Source organism: Tympanuchus pallidicinctus, unplaced genomic scaffold (assembly GCF_026119805.1).
Source record: "Tympanuchus pallidicinctus isolate F22 unplaced genomic scaffold, pur_lepc_1.0 scaffold27, whole genome shotgun sequence".
Taxonomy (NCBI): Eukaryota; Metazoa; Chordata; class Aves; order Galliformes; family Phasianidae; genus Tympanuchus; species Tympanuchus pallidicinctus.
Window position 1 is genome coordinate 7,408,691 of NW_026294744.1, and position 15,875 is coordinate 7,424,565.

Below are 15,875 nucleotides of genomic sequence, written 5' to 3' on the forward strand. Positions count from 1 at the left end.
CCACACAAGAGCCCTTACTCACCAGTGGCACCCCAACACCTGCGTTTCCGGAGCTCCTAGGCAATGTTGCAATGCTAACTCTTCGTAAGGATGGTGATGGCTGCAGGAATAAAAGGCATTACTGGCTCAAAGAATGACTGGATTACTCACTGAGTGCACAAGACACCATCTGTTTTGGCACAAACTGTGAAAACTCAACACTGATACTTAGCTTGAAGTGACACACAACAAGCAATTAAATGATGCACACAGCCCCAAATGCATGTATTTATTTATTTATTTATTTTAAGTAGCATCTTCCCAGATTAACTGCTCCTCCCCACTTAAGTAGAGGCTGGGCACACAGCTTCCAGCAAAACACCAAAAGTGAATGCATTCCCTCACAGGAATTCCTCCAGTCAACAGGAATTGAATTCATTTTTTCATCTGTGCTAAACCCTTCTCTTGTAACACCAATAGGAGAACCACATGTGAACAATATTTCTTAGCTGCTACATGAGAACACAGTCATTTCAGCTTTTGTGAACCCCTCATTTGCCCTAAGAGGGGCCACACACAACTCCCTTGGGTCTGGAGGAAAAGGGGGAATCAAGGCAAATGAGAAAATATGTCTGTGTTTGATGACACCAGCCCATATTTGAGAGAAAACCATCATGTCAAGCATGCACCACAGTGCCAGTGCATGACTTGGCAAAGGAAACCACACACACACACGCACACACACACACACACACCACATTAAACTAAAAGGGCCATACCTTGAAGTTAAAGGAATTGGGGAGCTTCTTGTTTGTAGATTCATCTGTGAACAGATTAGACATCAGGAAGGTTTACACAAATGCAGTGTGTTTTAGTTGCAACTAGAGGTCTGACTTTCTGCAGTATCTGCCTAAGCAGAGAGTACATCAAAATGCTCCCAGAAAGCAGAAATGAGATTTCAGGGGGGAAAAAAGCTCTCTATTTCTAGATAAGTTCTGAATATATGCATATATTACACATCCTCTGCAAGGATCAATTCCTGTTGCTATCAGCGTTTCTACCATTATCAAGTCAAACACCCTGTTTTAGGCCAATCTCTACAGTAATTTATGGTTCGTAGACAAAATTTAAGAATAACCTGTGGTTTAGGCTCCTGATTTTTAGCAGTGCACAACTAAGACCACCTTATCTGCTCTTAAAATGCACGCTTCATTTCAGAGGAAATTCACACTCCTCCTGGAAAAGCCACAAGTTCATGACACTGTCTGAGAACCCAACCACTCTACCATTTGCTGAATGGGGGAAACTCAGAGCACCTGCAGTTCAGCAGCTGAAATTCAAATTTAGAAAAGACTGCAAGCACCTACAAAATCAAAACTAAACTACATAGCAATAACAGCTGGGAACACTGCAGAGTGAGCAAGCACCTAAATGTACTGCTCAGAAGCAGTAAGATTACCATCACCATACCCAATGCACTTGTGGAAAAGCCAGAACACTGCCACATCCTTGCAGTGTTTCTTCCCACTATCCCACAGTTCCTCACACTTTATATACAACTTTGCTTGTAACATAGTATTTTTCCTCTAGTTTTAGAAAAGGAGATACATCAGTCATACAAATCTCTCTACCTCAGAGGTTGAGCCTTAACTAGACAGGCCTGCCTGGCAAACCGCAACAAGAGGAGGGCCCAACAGGCTGGTTTGAGTTACCTCGATCTCCAAGAGAACTGAATGACCTCTCATTCTGGAGCAGGACCTGCTTCAGCTCCTCAAGTTCTGCATGTTCTTTTGCGTACATGCGCTTCAGGTTTTCCACGTGCTGAATCATTACTTCCACAGCCTTGCTGATACGGCTCTCCTGACAGAGTGAAACGGCCGTAAGTCAATGAAGTGGCCCTCTGAGGAGCTACACTGTGCTTAGATTTTAAGATTCTATTTTCCCCGTCATCATCTATCCACTCCCATCTTGTACCATAGTGGACAGAAGTGAGAGGATGTTGCATCACATCTACAAAGTTTCACTGCAACCCATCTCTCATTTCACACCAAAGTTACGCAAATTTCATTTCTTCAGTGACTTTTCTTATTCTAACGTGGTTCATACTTTAATGTTCTGAGTCCTTATAACTCACCTTCTTTGAGCTACAGTCTGAACACCCACTACACATTCACTAGTATTGTCAAGACTTATCTTCATGCTGTTCTTCCACATGCTTACACACAACATTTGACTAGATTTTTAAAAAGTTTCCATATATTTCACTTACGCTTCCTCCAAAGCCCTGTTAGGACCCTTCCCAGAAGGCAGGGAATTATCATTAGAGCAACAAGACTGCTGTTGCCACATTATATCTTTGTGCTCTCTATTGTAAGCAGCCCTAGGCTACCAGTTTTCTTTTGTTTTGTTTCACTTTTTATTTTAAATCAGGACCACATTGGTGCTGTGTTCCTCCATAATGCAGTCGTTCTCACAATGCCTGTGATTCCCAATAGCAATACATGCAGCAGTCTGAGAAGGCAGAGCCAGGACTAGACCTTACTGGTCAGTTTCCTCTGCATACATGAGTTCCCACATCTAGTCCTGAAACCAGAAGCCCAGCCAACAGGTACTGCTAACCCTCAACAACTAGAAGCTTTTATACAAAAGGTGTATGTGGGAAGCATTACCTGGTTAATAGCTCCCAGCATCTCTGCTCTGCTGGCAACTCTGGCTGCATACTGGCTGAGAAACTGCAAGCTTTTCTGCAGCTTCTTAATAATTTCCTGTGCTTGGTTATCTTCTTCACACAAAGGAACTAAAGCCTAACAAACACACGGAAAAGAAAAATAAATGTGAGCTGTCTTTAGAGAACAATGGGCAAACTCAACTGATGATGCTGAAGGGCAGTGTTCAAGCTCAGAGTCACCACACTGGCACTCAACAGCCTCACTCAGTGTACCCTGATAGCAAGCTCCAGTGGGCAGAGATTTCAGCTTAACTAGCATAAAATCAATCAAGTACAGGGTTCTTTCTGGACACCTGTGCAATAGAAAAATTCCCTACTGCCTGAGCACTCAGATGCAGGTTAACCCTCCAATACTAAGTTCCTCCTACTTTAAATTCATCACTTAATTTTGTTCAGATTAGTTCATGATGTACTACAAATTCTGGAGAAAGAGTGCCATACTGGAAGACACTGATAACCACTGTTTCCGTGCACCTCACACTCACCTCCAGCATCTTCAAAGCATTTGTAATCTCCTTTTTCAAGTTCTCTTCAGCCAACTCTCGGGATCTTTCTTCAAGCCTCACCCTCTTGTCCAAAGTGAACAAGTCACACTTAAAACCTAAAGACAGCCTTAGAAATTCTGCCTATCGTGGAAACAAAATGATTTCAGAACAATCCAAGCAGTGCAGAGTTGTGGTTTTTTTTTTTTTTTTTTTTTTTTTTTTTTTTTTAAAGTAGATATGAATGCTGAAATGACATTTTGGAATATACTCCATAATGAAGTTACAGAAGAGATACAGAAGATAAAACAAACATGGCTTGCTTCCCCAAAGCCAGTCCTTCCATCTATAGCGATGGAGAAAATAATCTGTAGCCAGGACAGATGAGATCCTGGCAGCATGCAGCCTGCCATCTGTCCTTTGAAAAATGGGCCAAACCAATACACTCTGCCAGGAGGAGGTCACAGCTCTGCTCTCCTTCACCCTTGCAAATGAGTGTTTCAGTTGTAACAGTGTTTTAGTCAGTCTAACAGATTTCCACCTTTTCACATAGCAGCCCTTCCATATTTGTGCCATACAGACACATTGTTTATGTCAACATACTTGGGAACAACACTTCAAAAGCCAATTCACAAAAGTAGACTGGGTTTAAGTTACTCAGCACCCTCCTTTTATATGGGAAAAGATAGCAATCCACAATTAATGGCTTATGTACGAGGCCCTTCTGTTGTCCATGATACGTAAGGATACAGGCAGTAGAGACTTACCTCCACCTCCTTCTCACTCGGAGAGTCACTGTGAGATAAGAAGAAGCAATCATGAAACAGACTGCCACTCCGAATTCCCATATGCAGGTATCACTGAAAATCAGAACACTTACGGCTCATTTTGCTTTGCTTTATCTCCTTTAAGGCCACCTGTAGTGGGTGAACTCCCTGAAAAGAAAAGAAAAAAAAAAAACTTTCTCAACCAAAATGAAAAAAAAAAACAAACCAAAAACCCAACAGCCCACCAAAATGGTTTGTGTCAGTTTTTGGAGCTCCAGCAGAAGCCACGGCTGTAATTCCTCTGTGTTAAACTCTTTTTTTTCCTTGTGTACCCCAGTAGAACAGCAACAACAAAGCACTGACACTTGCATGGAACCACAGAAGTTAGTTCAAGTGATTTCAACTCACATCTTGCGTGCATGGGAAAGCTTAATATAAACTTTGGATTAAGCTTTCAACCCTTAGGTTCAGAATGTTACACCATCACTCGCTGCTGTTCTCCTCCAAAGGCAAAAGGTGAGGTGACAGAGCGGGGATCACTAAGCACAGTTCAGCAGAAGCATTTTCCAGTTAATCTGGAACACAGTACCCTAAATTTTAGTTAGCATAAAGGATGCTGCTTTACAAATCTCGGGAGGAGGCATGTCAGTTTCAGACAGCCCAGCTCCTCTGCAGCTCTTAAGTTCTTCCTCCTGCCTAGAGGAAGCTGGAGCTGGTTAGATCAGTATCTGCAGAAATCAGAGAAGCAAGTCTTTGTATGCTAACATCTTTCCTTTCTCTACTGCTAATCCAATTCTGGTGTTCAACTGCAACATCCATCCCTAAAAACAGAAACCTCATACAACTACTGGCACAGCCCAGGCAGTTTTCTACACCCACTCGCACAGCTCTTGGCACAGGTGACCAAGGCACACACCTGGTAAGTTAAGCAAACGAACTCAACAAATCTCTTACCTTTCCTGCTGGGAACCACGGCTGGTGTTACCTCAATCTGTTCTTTAGTAGCTTCATTTTCCATCTCCTAAACCCAAAAAAAAACAAAACATGAGCACACAGACCAAGGCAAAAGCTGCAGAAGCCCTGGAGGGGCCCATCCTCTGCTGCTTTGCATCACCACCACTCAGCCAAACAATTCAACATTTCCACATCACCAGGACTCTCACCAGGTCTTTCTTCATGGGATCTGCTTTGTGTTCTTCCATCATGGAGGTGGACTCCTTCTTGATGAGGTCAGGTTCTGGAAAAAAAACGTTCCAGAAAAGAAATGTAATACAATCAAAACAAGCCTCCAACACACCAACACCCAGAGTACCAGCCACTGACCAACAGACCTCAAAAAAAAAGTGTAGTAACACGCAGTACATGTTTATGAGCAAGACTTACTTCTGACCGGAGTTGCTCCAGGTGAAGTCACAGAAGTTCAAGTAATAGTCTCTTGGATTTTCTGTCCTTCCCCCCCCCCCGCCCAGCTGTTTTCTTTGTTATTTAGAGAGAGAGTTTATAATGAGTTTTATTTCAACTTCAATTAGCACAGGAGATAAATTCCCATGCACAAGCTAGAGAAGAAGCAGAGAGCGTTTGTAATTCTTCAACTTCATGCTATGAAACATCAGACAACACATCAGATACAAAACTTAATTCAGCTACCAAATTACAGAGCATCTCGAGCACAACCAGGTCAAGAAATGCACAGAGTTGTGGTATATCAGGAGCCTATAAGCTTCCAACACCTGACACCTGGGCTGCCCTTCCTACTCAGAAAAACCACCAACCAGTAGGGTGCTGGCAGAGCCAACAGAAGGGCTCTCCTTGCCAAAAGGCTGGTGGCAACAAATCGCTCAGTTCAGGAACTGATGATGCCAATTCGAATTCTTTCAAGTGCCATAGTGTAGAAAGCATTTAAAGCAGTCAAAAATAACCTCCAAAAAGACAGCTATTAAAGGGAAAATATTTAAGAAACTGAAGGAAATCTTGGAGAGTTAAACTGATTTCTTGTGTGCAAGTAACTCTGGCAGCTATTTATAGCTCTTAGAACATCTAGAATTCTTTTTTCTTTTTGCTGTTTATATAGTCACACACACCCACATACACAGATGCACAGAAAGAAATAGCACAAGAAAAGAAAAGTTTCAGGTCTGAAGTGCTCTCTCTCTTCATCCTTCACATAAGCAACGTCCCCTGCTCAGTGCTCCCTATGCCCCTGCTGTTTTTTCCACAGCTCCAAGTATCCAACCTGGCTCCCAAGCACCTTTAGAAGACATTGTGTATTAGTATTAAAGATCACAAATGCAGATTCAACAACACTCCCATCCTAATGCTAGAAATGCTTTCTGCTGGGAGATGTAAAGCTAGCAGCAGGATCTCAGACTTTAAAGCTATTTGGACTCTTCCTGATCTGCTTTGCATGTCTGTTTCCTCCTTGCTAAAGGTACTTTCATCAACTATGAAAATTAACTGCAAAGGCAAATTAGTAGAAAGAAAATATATTAAGAAAGGAGACTGAATTAGATTTCAGGAAGATAGCACCCAAGAAACAAAACAAAACAAGAAACGACGACAAGAAAAGAGCCCTATATTTGGGTAAAGGTTAAAGATAGTTACAAACAACCACGAGTTCTGTGGTGCTTATTCAGATCAGCCACGCACACGCTCTAGTTTTGTTTTGCTTTTAGTTTTTAAGTGAGAGAAGCCCCAGCAAATCTGGTAAAAGTGATAATTATGGATACATGTTACTATAGGGAAAGACAGGACCATACACAAAGGTCTCCATCTCATCTCTCCTCCAGGCCCACCCCATCCTTTTACACTCTAAATATCAACTTCAAAGGAAAATGCCATTTAGTACAGTTACCAAACCTCATGAAACAATGAAAAGATTTTTTCCTCCCCAAATGCCCTGGGGTTTAGCACCCACACAGTGTTACACCAGCTGATTTCACCAAGTTATTTCATGCTTACATACAACACTATAAGGCACCTTCCTGGGCACAGCCTTACTCCTACTTAGCTTTGAGAGCACTTGCAGGTGTGAGTGTTTGCAACAGCAGAAATTCAGAAGTTGAAGTTAGTTTCTTACTCAGCTTCTTCATTTTAAAGGCATTCTGAAAGCAAACTGCTTCCTCACTGCACGAACACCAGTGTGGCTGCAGCAGTTACTGTACCTGACACAGAACCAGCTGCATCCTGATCGTTGTTTCTCTCCATTGTCGCAGAAGTTGGCACAACTTCCTCCTCTGCGCATGAGTTCTTGGGTGGCTTTTCCTCCATCACAAGGCTGCCTAGGTATCAGGCCACAGAAGACAGAGCACTTATCAGTCAGTAAATGCAGAGACTTCACCATATCTATTTTGAGAGTTTCAGCACAAGACATTTACACACCTGCACTTTGGTTTAAGGGCCCTACCTGTTACCGGCGCAGTGCTTTCTGAAGAGGATGTAAGAACTTCTTGGGGAGAAGTTAAGCCATCACTGTCAAAACAAAGTTACTTTTTAGATGCTCATCCATATTATACAATCTTAATACTTTTAAAGCCTCACACAAAACCTGACCTGGATGGGATCAGACCAAGTGGTACTGACGGCTCTGCACAGTCCATCTTAACAGGAAGAGAAAAGAGTTAGTATCAGGTTGCCTTGCAAGTAGAAAATTTTTTATGCCATCAAATGTCTTGTGCAGAAGGCACCTTAAAGCCCACCCAGCCAAACCCCTGCCATGGACAGGGCTGCTCCCTCACCAGCCCAGCTGCCCAGGGCCACATCCAACCTGGCCTTGAGCACCTCCAGGGATGGGGCACCCGCACCTTCTCTGGGCAGCTGTGCCAGCGCCTCACTGCCCTCTGAGTAAAGAATTTCCTCCTGACATCTAAACTAAATTTCCCCTCTTACAGTTCAAAGCCATTCCCCCTTGTCCTATCACTACCAAACCAGAGTCAGTTTCCTGTTCATAAGCTTCCTTTAAATACCAGAAGGCCACAATGAGGTCTTTTTGGACCATTCTTTTCTCCAGGCTGAATAAGCCCAGCTTCCTCAGCCTTTCTTCATAACAGATATGCTCCAGCCCTCTGATCGTGTCATCTCAAAATCTTAATTACTCCAGCTGTACCTGAATTACCTCAGCAGCAGAAAACCAGATGGTACATGAGCACAAAGTCTATAGCCACCTCTACTCATATCATACAGCTTACTGTGACACTACTGTTAGGAGTGATAACTCTCAGCAGAAATTTAATGAGATAATTTTGTTCCTGAAAACACATTTAGCTTCTAACACATTTTCACATGACCAAAGCATGTATTACTATACCACTTTACTATCCCAATGCTATGCTTAAGGGTGCACCCATTTTTCAAGGTCATAAGTGCACAGAACTCCATTCAGCTATAAATATTCCACTCATTTAGGTAGATAAGTGCATTACTTTTAACAACTTGACTGCACAGACAAAAAAAAAAAAAACAACTAGTTTTGCTCATGTGCCTTTAGCCACTGCAGTGTGGTTCCGGTCCCAAGTCTTACTGCATCACAGCTGAGAACAAGATCATCTTTAGCCTTTCAATATGCAAGGAGAGACACTGAATGGGAAATATCCTTCTTTCCCCTCCACTAGAGCTTGACTGCCCTCGCAGAGTCTGTGCCTCAGCCAGCCAATGTTTCCTCTAATGCAAATGCAGGCTATTTTTATTCCTATTTGAATTCTCTATTAAGCTTAAGGAAGTTCAGCATTGTGTTAGTCTTGTTCAGGCCAGTAGGACTACAGGAGTAGTTGAGGAGAAGAAAAGAGATGAATGGTGCACTGGAATGAAGAAGAGAATTCTGAAGGATTCCTGAAGCACAAACATGCACTGCCAACACAAAGCAGATGGCACCTGGAGCTGACTAACACAACACAGCATCCTGCATGACCTCTCTGGGTAACCTCAGTAGTTTCCTGTTTTGCAATTAAGGAAAATCCTCAACTCCATTTTTGAAGACCTCATACTGGCTGCTTGTATTGGGATTGCAAAGTCTACACTTAAAACAACCACAACTAAAACACTTTATACATTTTACTTTCATACCATCAAAACAAGTATAAAATGCCCAATTCTGATCTAGCTTCACAAGCATTCCTTTATTTAGTATCTCCTGATCTATCTCCTACAATGACATCACTGACAAAGCCCTGGAGTTACTTACATGCAGAAGGTCTCAGCCTGGTCAAGCACATCCGCAACCACAGTGCAAAATAAAAAGAACTAGAGATACCTTTCCTATTAATCTGGGTTATTCAAATGTCTCCACACATCACAGGTTTCAGAACAGGTACTGGACACAGTCTGTTTACCTCCTCCTTAGGGCAAGCTTTAATACTTACATTTTTCCTTTTTTTCCTTGTTTTCCTTTAGGAAAAGGAAAATGCCACTTGCAAGTCCAGTTGGAATTACAGAAAACTCCAGAACGATGAAGGACAGACATTTTGAACAACTTTGCAAAGCTGCCGCTTCCCAGGAGGATTAAAATCACTGCAATTACCCCTCTAAGACAACGTAAGCAGCAGCAGCAGCACCAGGGAGTGAATTCCCCACCTTCTCTTTCCCAGCTGAGCAGTGTGCTGAGACCACAGGCAGTATCTATCTCCCACTTTCTACCTTCATTGCACTTTCTGCCTCACTTTGCGCTGCACTGAGACCAGGGCAGCTCTGAGGCTGCATGCTCACTGGTGCTGCACAACTTGTTTCCAGGTTGACAGAAACCACCGACCAATTTTTACCCCTGCCCATGCTATAGCTTGTCAAGCTAATTAGAAAGCCACGCTGTGTAGCAGGGCTGAGGTCTGGATTTCAGCAGTGAGTGAAGCAGCACTGAGCACAGTGCTGAGCCATGGCTCATGTGGCTATCACCATGAGAAAGCTGACTGACAGTTCAAACAGTAGGAGGAAGCAGTTTGATAGATGCAGGATTCACTACAGCAGTGAAAGCATATCCGAGCACATGACTGAAGGAAGGGCTTACATACAGCAAATACATCATTTTTCAGCTGTTACAGACATAGGAGAAAGTGCAGAGAAAGGCAGCATTCACAACTAAAGAATCCTGTCATCACTTACAGGTGTATAAATGTGGTGAGGTCACAGACTTTCCTGGCAAAACAGAGCATTTCTGTTCAAAGAGCACTGGCTGAAGCCTATAAACCATTTAAAAGTCATCTCCCAGCTAAAACCATAACCCAGTGGCACATGAACATCAATACTTTTAGGTCAGTAACAGTATTCCAGGATAGAGCCCAAGCAGAAGGAAATATCCCAGAAAAAAACATCTCTGCACCCTGCTGGCTAGTGCCAGCTCCATTGCAGTGCTGATAAATCTCCATCTGTCTGTTTGTAAGGCACAAAGTGCACGAACCCATTCAGAACTACATTTGGGGTATCAGAGACAGCACTCACCTCAGTAAGTGAAGAGTCCATCATTGTAATGGAAACAGGAAGGTCTGAATCAGTATAGCCACCAGCAGAGTATATTTTCCACCTGGCAATACACATTTTATTTGCATATTGCCTGAACAACAGTGAGATACATTGCCTTAAGCACATAACAACCAAAGTCACCGCTATCTGTACAGTCAGACAGCTGGTCTCCAAGAGAAATTCATGACAAACATCAATCCCTCCTCCCCCAGACAGCAAGAACCACCACCTGTCCTTCCCAACCTCCTCCACACTGCACTGCTCTAGAGAAAACCTATGGCAAAAGCTTCAAAAGCTGCTGAGTTTCCTCAGAAGCTGCAGACTGCCTGCTTCTACATCTCCAGGAACATCCTTAGCTTGCTTTTTAAATATTCACTGACATTAGTTAGCTTGCTTACAGAGTCTTAAATAGTTCAATCTGTTTAAGAGATCTAAGGAGGCAGTTTGATAGGCAAGATTTTAGAATTCTTGCACTAAATTCTGCCAAAAAAAGTTCTCCTTAAAATGGATAAGAATTTGGCTCCAAAATGCAAGTGTCATCATGAGTTAAATACTGAAATAGACACAAGAACACCTACCTTCTGCCTCAGCATGAAATGCTGTTCACTGCCACCATATCTGCCTGATGGCCGTACCAGTGGTTCAGTAAAGTTTTAATAATACTCTTGAAAAGAGGAGCAAAGTGTTCCCCCCAAAACACCATTAGCTGGCCATTGAGTGCCCAATATATTAAGAGATGCTCATCTTTTGAACCTAGCGTGTGCTGAGCTTCTTCCAGGACCTGCTGTATCCCAAGCAGTCTTCCACCCTTTACCCGAAAGAGGTTATCCTGCCATCTTACTTGTACCCTACTGATGTCACATCTGAAATGGATGCATGCCACAGACCACAGCTTTCAAAGAGGCTGGTGACAGATCTCCATCTGCAAGGGGGATTCCAGCTGTGCACAGGAAAGTTAATTGGGCAGGAGGTTTCCAGGTTTAGAGCATCTGTAGAAAGTGAAAGCAGCATGAAGAGGCATGGCCACAAGCAAAGTTGTTACAGTCACATCAATTTTCATTTATTTGGTCTGAGATAATAAAGAAACAGACCAATCTAAAAGATTAAGAAAGTTTTTGCCTTGTATGAAGGGTTGGATTACCCGGGCTTTGCCTATTTTTGTACATGGAGGTATGTACAGGGTGTTACTTCTCTGTAGCACCCAAGGAAAGGGATTTGTCCATCAGTCAGGTCACAGAAACCATGCATTCTGTATGGCAAAGTATTGGTCTAGTGAAGTGTTGTTTTATGGTAAAGGGCAGTGGAAAAAATAGATCTTTGAGGACTTCTTAAAACAATATTTGACTGATGCAAGACACAAAAACCTGCCTTCTTTGTGGCAGGATCACAATAATACAGCAAGTTGCAGCCACACTGTGTTAGTGCATTTTAGAAAGCACATACAATCAAACAAGTTTATCCTCTATTTCCCCCCAGTATGGGGCTAGATTACATTTGGGTATTTCACAGCTTGTACTAGAACAGTCACTGTGTTCTACCAGCTTTACTTATGGAGGAAATACTGTCCCAAGTGCACTCTGCTGTGCAGTGGAGTAAGGCTTGAGAGTTGCAGGAAAGCACAAACAACATATAAAGAAAGAAGTCAGAAATACTACTATTTGATTCTCAAAAACTATGCTACCCATCTGAGTTTTTAAATCAGGATTGTCCCCATCTCAGTAGCAGGATGCCACTCACTGCCTTAAGCGTGTTCAACAGGATGAATAGGAAGAACATAAGTCCCATCAATTCAAGTACCTTGCCAGGAGTATACTTGCGTGTGTGACTTGTTCAATAGGCTCCCTATGCTTTTGAGGACCACTGGTAGACTAACAGACAGCCACCTTTTGAGACCTTTATTTGAAAGCATTAAAAGCATGGTTCAACCTCAGATCATATGCAAAATAGGCTAAAGCCAACAGCAGGCTTTCCACAATCTAGAAGCACATTTGGCTGCAGCAAGACTGCTCTATACAACTTATTAACTCCTCTGTACTTCAGGAAGAGGCAGAAAATTGGCAGAGATCACTAGGTCTTACCTAGCAGAGGAGTAAGACTCCAGTATGAAATATCAGATGGCAAGGTCCTGGGAAAGTCAGTGCACAGGGTAGGTCTCTCACTCCACAGTGTTTTTCTATTAGCAGCTTTGCTGCCCTAAAAAAAAGTACTTAAGTTCAACCATGATAAATGTACTGGTGCCATCAGCGCCACACACATGCAGAATTGTTTTTGCATTATATAATACTAATTTATGCTATTTCCCTCCACCCACACTTTTTCTAGAAAAAACTTAAATCCTTCATGGGCAGAACTGATAAAAGAGGTAGAATAATTCAAGTTCCAACTTCACAATTGTAGCAGGTAATATTGGTTTCAGCTACATTTGGGAGTAGATAACACGAAAAAAGGATGGAAGGTATAAATGCAGGGTGTGAAGGACAGGAGAGGAAAGAAACCAAACCAAAGCCACCCCATTCTTTCCCCCTTCTCTGTCTCCAGTAAAGCCAGAGTAAGACCAACGATGAGGCAGACCAAGATAGGGAGCACTTGCCCAATGCCTGGCACCTACTAAGCAGAAAGAGTTTCCTTCAGCTGGGGTAGCTGGACAGCTCCAGCTTAAGCCCTGTTGCATGGAGAGAAGGCACTGCCCACATACCCTACAGACACACACCATTTATTTGCCATATAGTGCTGAAGAGGGATTATCTCCAGATGGCTAAAAGAAACATCTGAAATATTAACACAGCTGCATTTTATCAAATGTTGTATAAAGTGATTAATAGAAGACAAATTGAGAAATGCAGCTCCATCTTCAGTCTCTGATCCTTCTCAAAAGGCACCTTATCAAGTGCCTTATCAAGTGACAGCACTGTTCAGAAGCAATAGTAAACTTTGAAATATATATTTGAATATACTTTTGTGTATGTGCACATATACATAAACATACAAAAAAAATATGTATATAAAACATACAATCAAGTAACTTAATTGACTTGGCAAAGTTTCTCATGAGGAGAGACTTCTTCCCCCAAGTAATGAAGGAAAATACTACTAAAACAAGCATCAAGTTTTAGCAGCCTTGGCAATGGTCAGAACCACTTACCTTCCCTCTCACTGGTTCCACTGATGTAGGTAGCAGACTGTAAACAGATTCTTCATCTACACAGAGCTGTTGCAGTGGAGAAACAGTAGAAAGAAAGAAAAAAAAGAGTTTTATCTAATTTAATTATTTTCAACTATTAGGAAAAACACACAATTGTTTCCCCTTGCTGTCTTCAGTCTTTAATTCTGCAGACTTCTACGCACAAATAGAACTTTTATTTCACATGCAGCTGGTCCACAGTTTTGATTCTGCTCCTCTGATGCTCTCGTTACAGTCTAAGATACATTTTAGGATCTTATGTTTGTCTTTATAAACACGTTCCTATTCTCTTTTAAATTCAGACTGCTCAGACCATAAGCTATAACATTTTTTTTACTAGAGCCAGTTGAGAAAGTCTTCCCACTACGTCTCCTCCTCCACCTCCTCCTAAAGATGAAGAAAGTATTTTTATTCAAAGCAAATTATTCTAGAGTTATATAATTTCCAACATATCTCCACAGAGGAGCATGAGGTAAAAATCATTTTTTATCTTTTATCCTAATCCCTTTATGCTGGAAGCATTTTTTAAGGAGCCTCTCTGCAGAAGAAGGATATGACTGGGAAAGGGGACAGTTGGGGAAAAAAAGTAATAAATCACATCATGCATCAGGGAAAGCTCCCTGAATCTATATTCAATATCATCATGTAGAACTGCTTACATTGAGACCAACAGCACACCAGTGAGTTCTAGTCCATCTTTACTGGGAGAGAAGAATGTCATGCAGCTTGGCAAATAGATCTCATTTGGATTCCACAGCCAAAGAAGTAATAGAACCACAAGTGATTTGGCAGCATAGCTCAGCTATAGATGCCCTTTCACCAAAGCACCTCTTGTGCAAGCCTACCTTTTCTTCCCCAACCAGACAAGCTTCATACCTGATATAGCCTTTCACAGAGTCGCTCTGTAAGCAGCTCCCCTCTCAGCGCAATAACAGTGGCTATGAAGAGACATTTGTCAGTTTTAGAGTGCCCCTTACAATTTGATAAAGAGCAGTCCAGTATTAAAGTGCCTGTAAACTCAATGCTGCCTGTCACAAACTTATCACGTTTTGCTTTGGTGTTGTTATACTTACAATAGCTTTCACAGGAAATAGTTTTAAAAGCATACTTTGTTTCGAAAGTTCCATCAGGCAGACAAAATTGGGAACCTTTTAACTTGTGATTATGCCTCCTTTGTTCTTCTATGAAGGGGGGATTCCTCCCCACACTGTCAGTGTTACAGTTCCCTATGGAAATGAATGATTATTACAGATTTTTGGAAGAGAAAGTTTTGTACGAAGAGTTTACACACAACGGCTTGGGTTGGAAAGGACCTTAAAGCCCATAGAGTTCTGCACTTCCACCATTGCTGGGATAAGGTTACATGAAATAAGGTTGCCCACAGCCCTATCCAAACCAGCTTTGAACACTTCCAGGGATAGGCTTCACTTCATACTTAAAAACATTCTTTGTTCAAGTTTGGTTACGCTGGGGCCTGCCCCTGGTGGTTTTTATTTTGATACAAGACTCTTGGGATATAAAAACTAAATCTAGTACTGCGCAAGTAAGCAGAAGGAAGAAAGATTTCTATAAGCAGTGTCAGCACCCAAGTAAAAACCAAAGGCAGGTCATTCAGCTTTTTCACTGAATGATGGCATTAGCAGTTAGCTTCAAGTCATCACTCCACATTTGAAACACACAAGGAGTTGTGCCACGCTGACACGGGTTTAATAGCAATCTTCCTCATCTATCAGGTTTTCTGATCTGTTACCTCATCATGTAGGATGAGGAAGTGGGGAAATGGAGTGAGAGTCAGGGAGAAAAAAAAACAAACAAACAAGCAAGCAATCCAGGCCTTTTGTCAGAAGAGGCAGTAGCCCACCAACCTTTTTGCAGGAGTCAATATAAAGCACTGTTCTTGTCCTGACCCCAACCCTGTTTATCCTGTTCTTTATAACAAATTCCAACTTTCCTACAGAGCTACCAATTTATTTCTGTTTATCTTAGAAAGACTCCTACAAACTACCTGGAGCCATTTATAGCCTAAGTCTTGGCCATTTTCAAGGCAGGAAACTTCAGGTCTTGTTTATTTATTTTAGATCAGTGGCATCAGCCTCCTTTGTAGTATCTGGAGTTCTCTTGATTCATGCTAGCTTGACTTGCAGAAACACTTCATCTATTTAGTGCCATCTTTCAGTTCTATTTCCATTGTTATGCCCTTTGGTTACAAAACACCGTATAGCTTGAAGAAAGCAGCAAACACGAAAGCATGCACATGTGACTGATGTTTTGGCATTGTCCATAAGTCAGGACAG

The 15,875-nt window shown here is 42.1% G+C and overlaps 1 protein-coding gene across 3 annotated transcripts in view; it reads right to left on the reverse strand.

Moving 5' to 3' along the window:
- IRAG2 (inositol 1,4,5-triphosphate receptor associated 2) overlaps window positions 1-15,875 on the reverse strand; it is a 38,652-nt gene that overhangs the window by 2,727 nt on the left and 20,050 nt on the right. For 2 of the 3 annotated variants that reach the window (XM_052690614.1, XM_052690613.1), the window contains exons 20-37: window positions 14,730-14,807; window positions 14,458-14,519; window positions 13,543-13,608; window positions 12,479-12,593; window positions 11,242-11,389; window positions 10,380-10,461; window positions 7,506-7,552; window positions 7,360-7,424; window positions 7,118-7,234; window positions 5,120-5,193; window positions 4,911-4,977; window positions 4,070-4,124; window positions 3,957-3,984; window positions 3,193-3,333; window positions 2,649-2,783; window positions 1,692-1,839; window positions 759-802; window positions 23-100 (exon numbers count right to left, since the gene is read on the reverse strand). In XM_052690614.1, the coding sequence (XP_052546574.1) occupies window positions 23-100; window positions 759-802; window positions 1,692-1,839; window positions 2,649-2,783; window positions 3,193-3,333; window positions 3,957-3,984; window positions 4,070-4,124; window positions 4,911-4,977; window positions 5,120-5,193; window positions 7,118-7,234; window positions 7,360-7,424; window positions 7,506-7,552; window positions 10,380-10,461; window positions 11,242-11,389; window positions 12,479-12,593; window positions 13,543-13,608; window positions 14,458-14,519; window positions 14,730-14,807 (1,550 nt within the window). The remainder of the gene's footprint in view (window positions 1-22; window positions 101-758; window positions 803-1,691; window positions 1,840-2,648; window positions 2,784-3,192; window positions 3,334-3,956; window positions 3,985-4,069; window positions 4,125-4,910; window positions 4,978-5,119; window positions 5,194-7,117; window positions 7,235-7,359; window positions 7,425-7,505; window positions 7,553-10,379; window positions 10,462-11,241; window positions 11,390-12,478; window positions 12,594-13,542; window positions 13,609-14,457; window positions 14,520-14,729; window positions 14,808-15,875) is intronic. The other variant, XM_052690615.1, reaches the window with a different exon arrangement.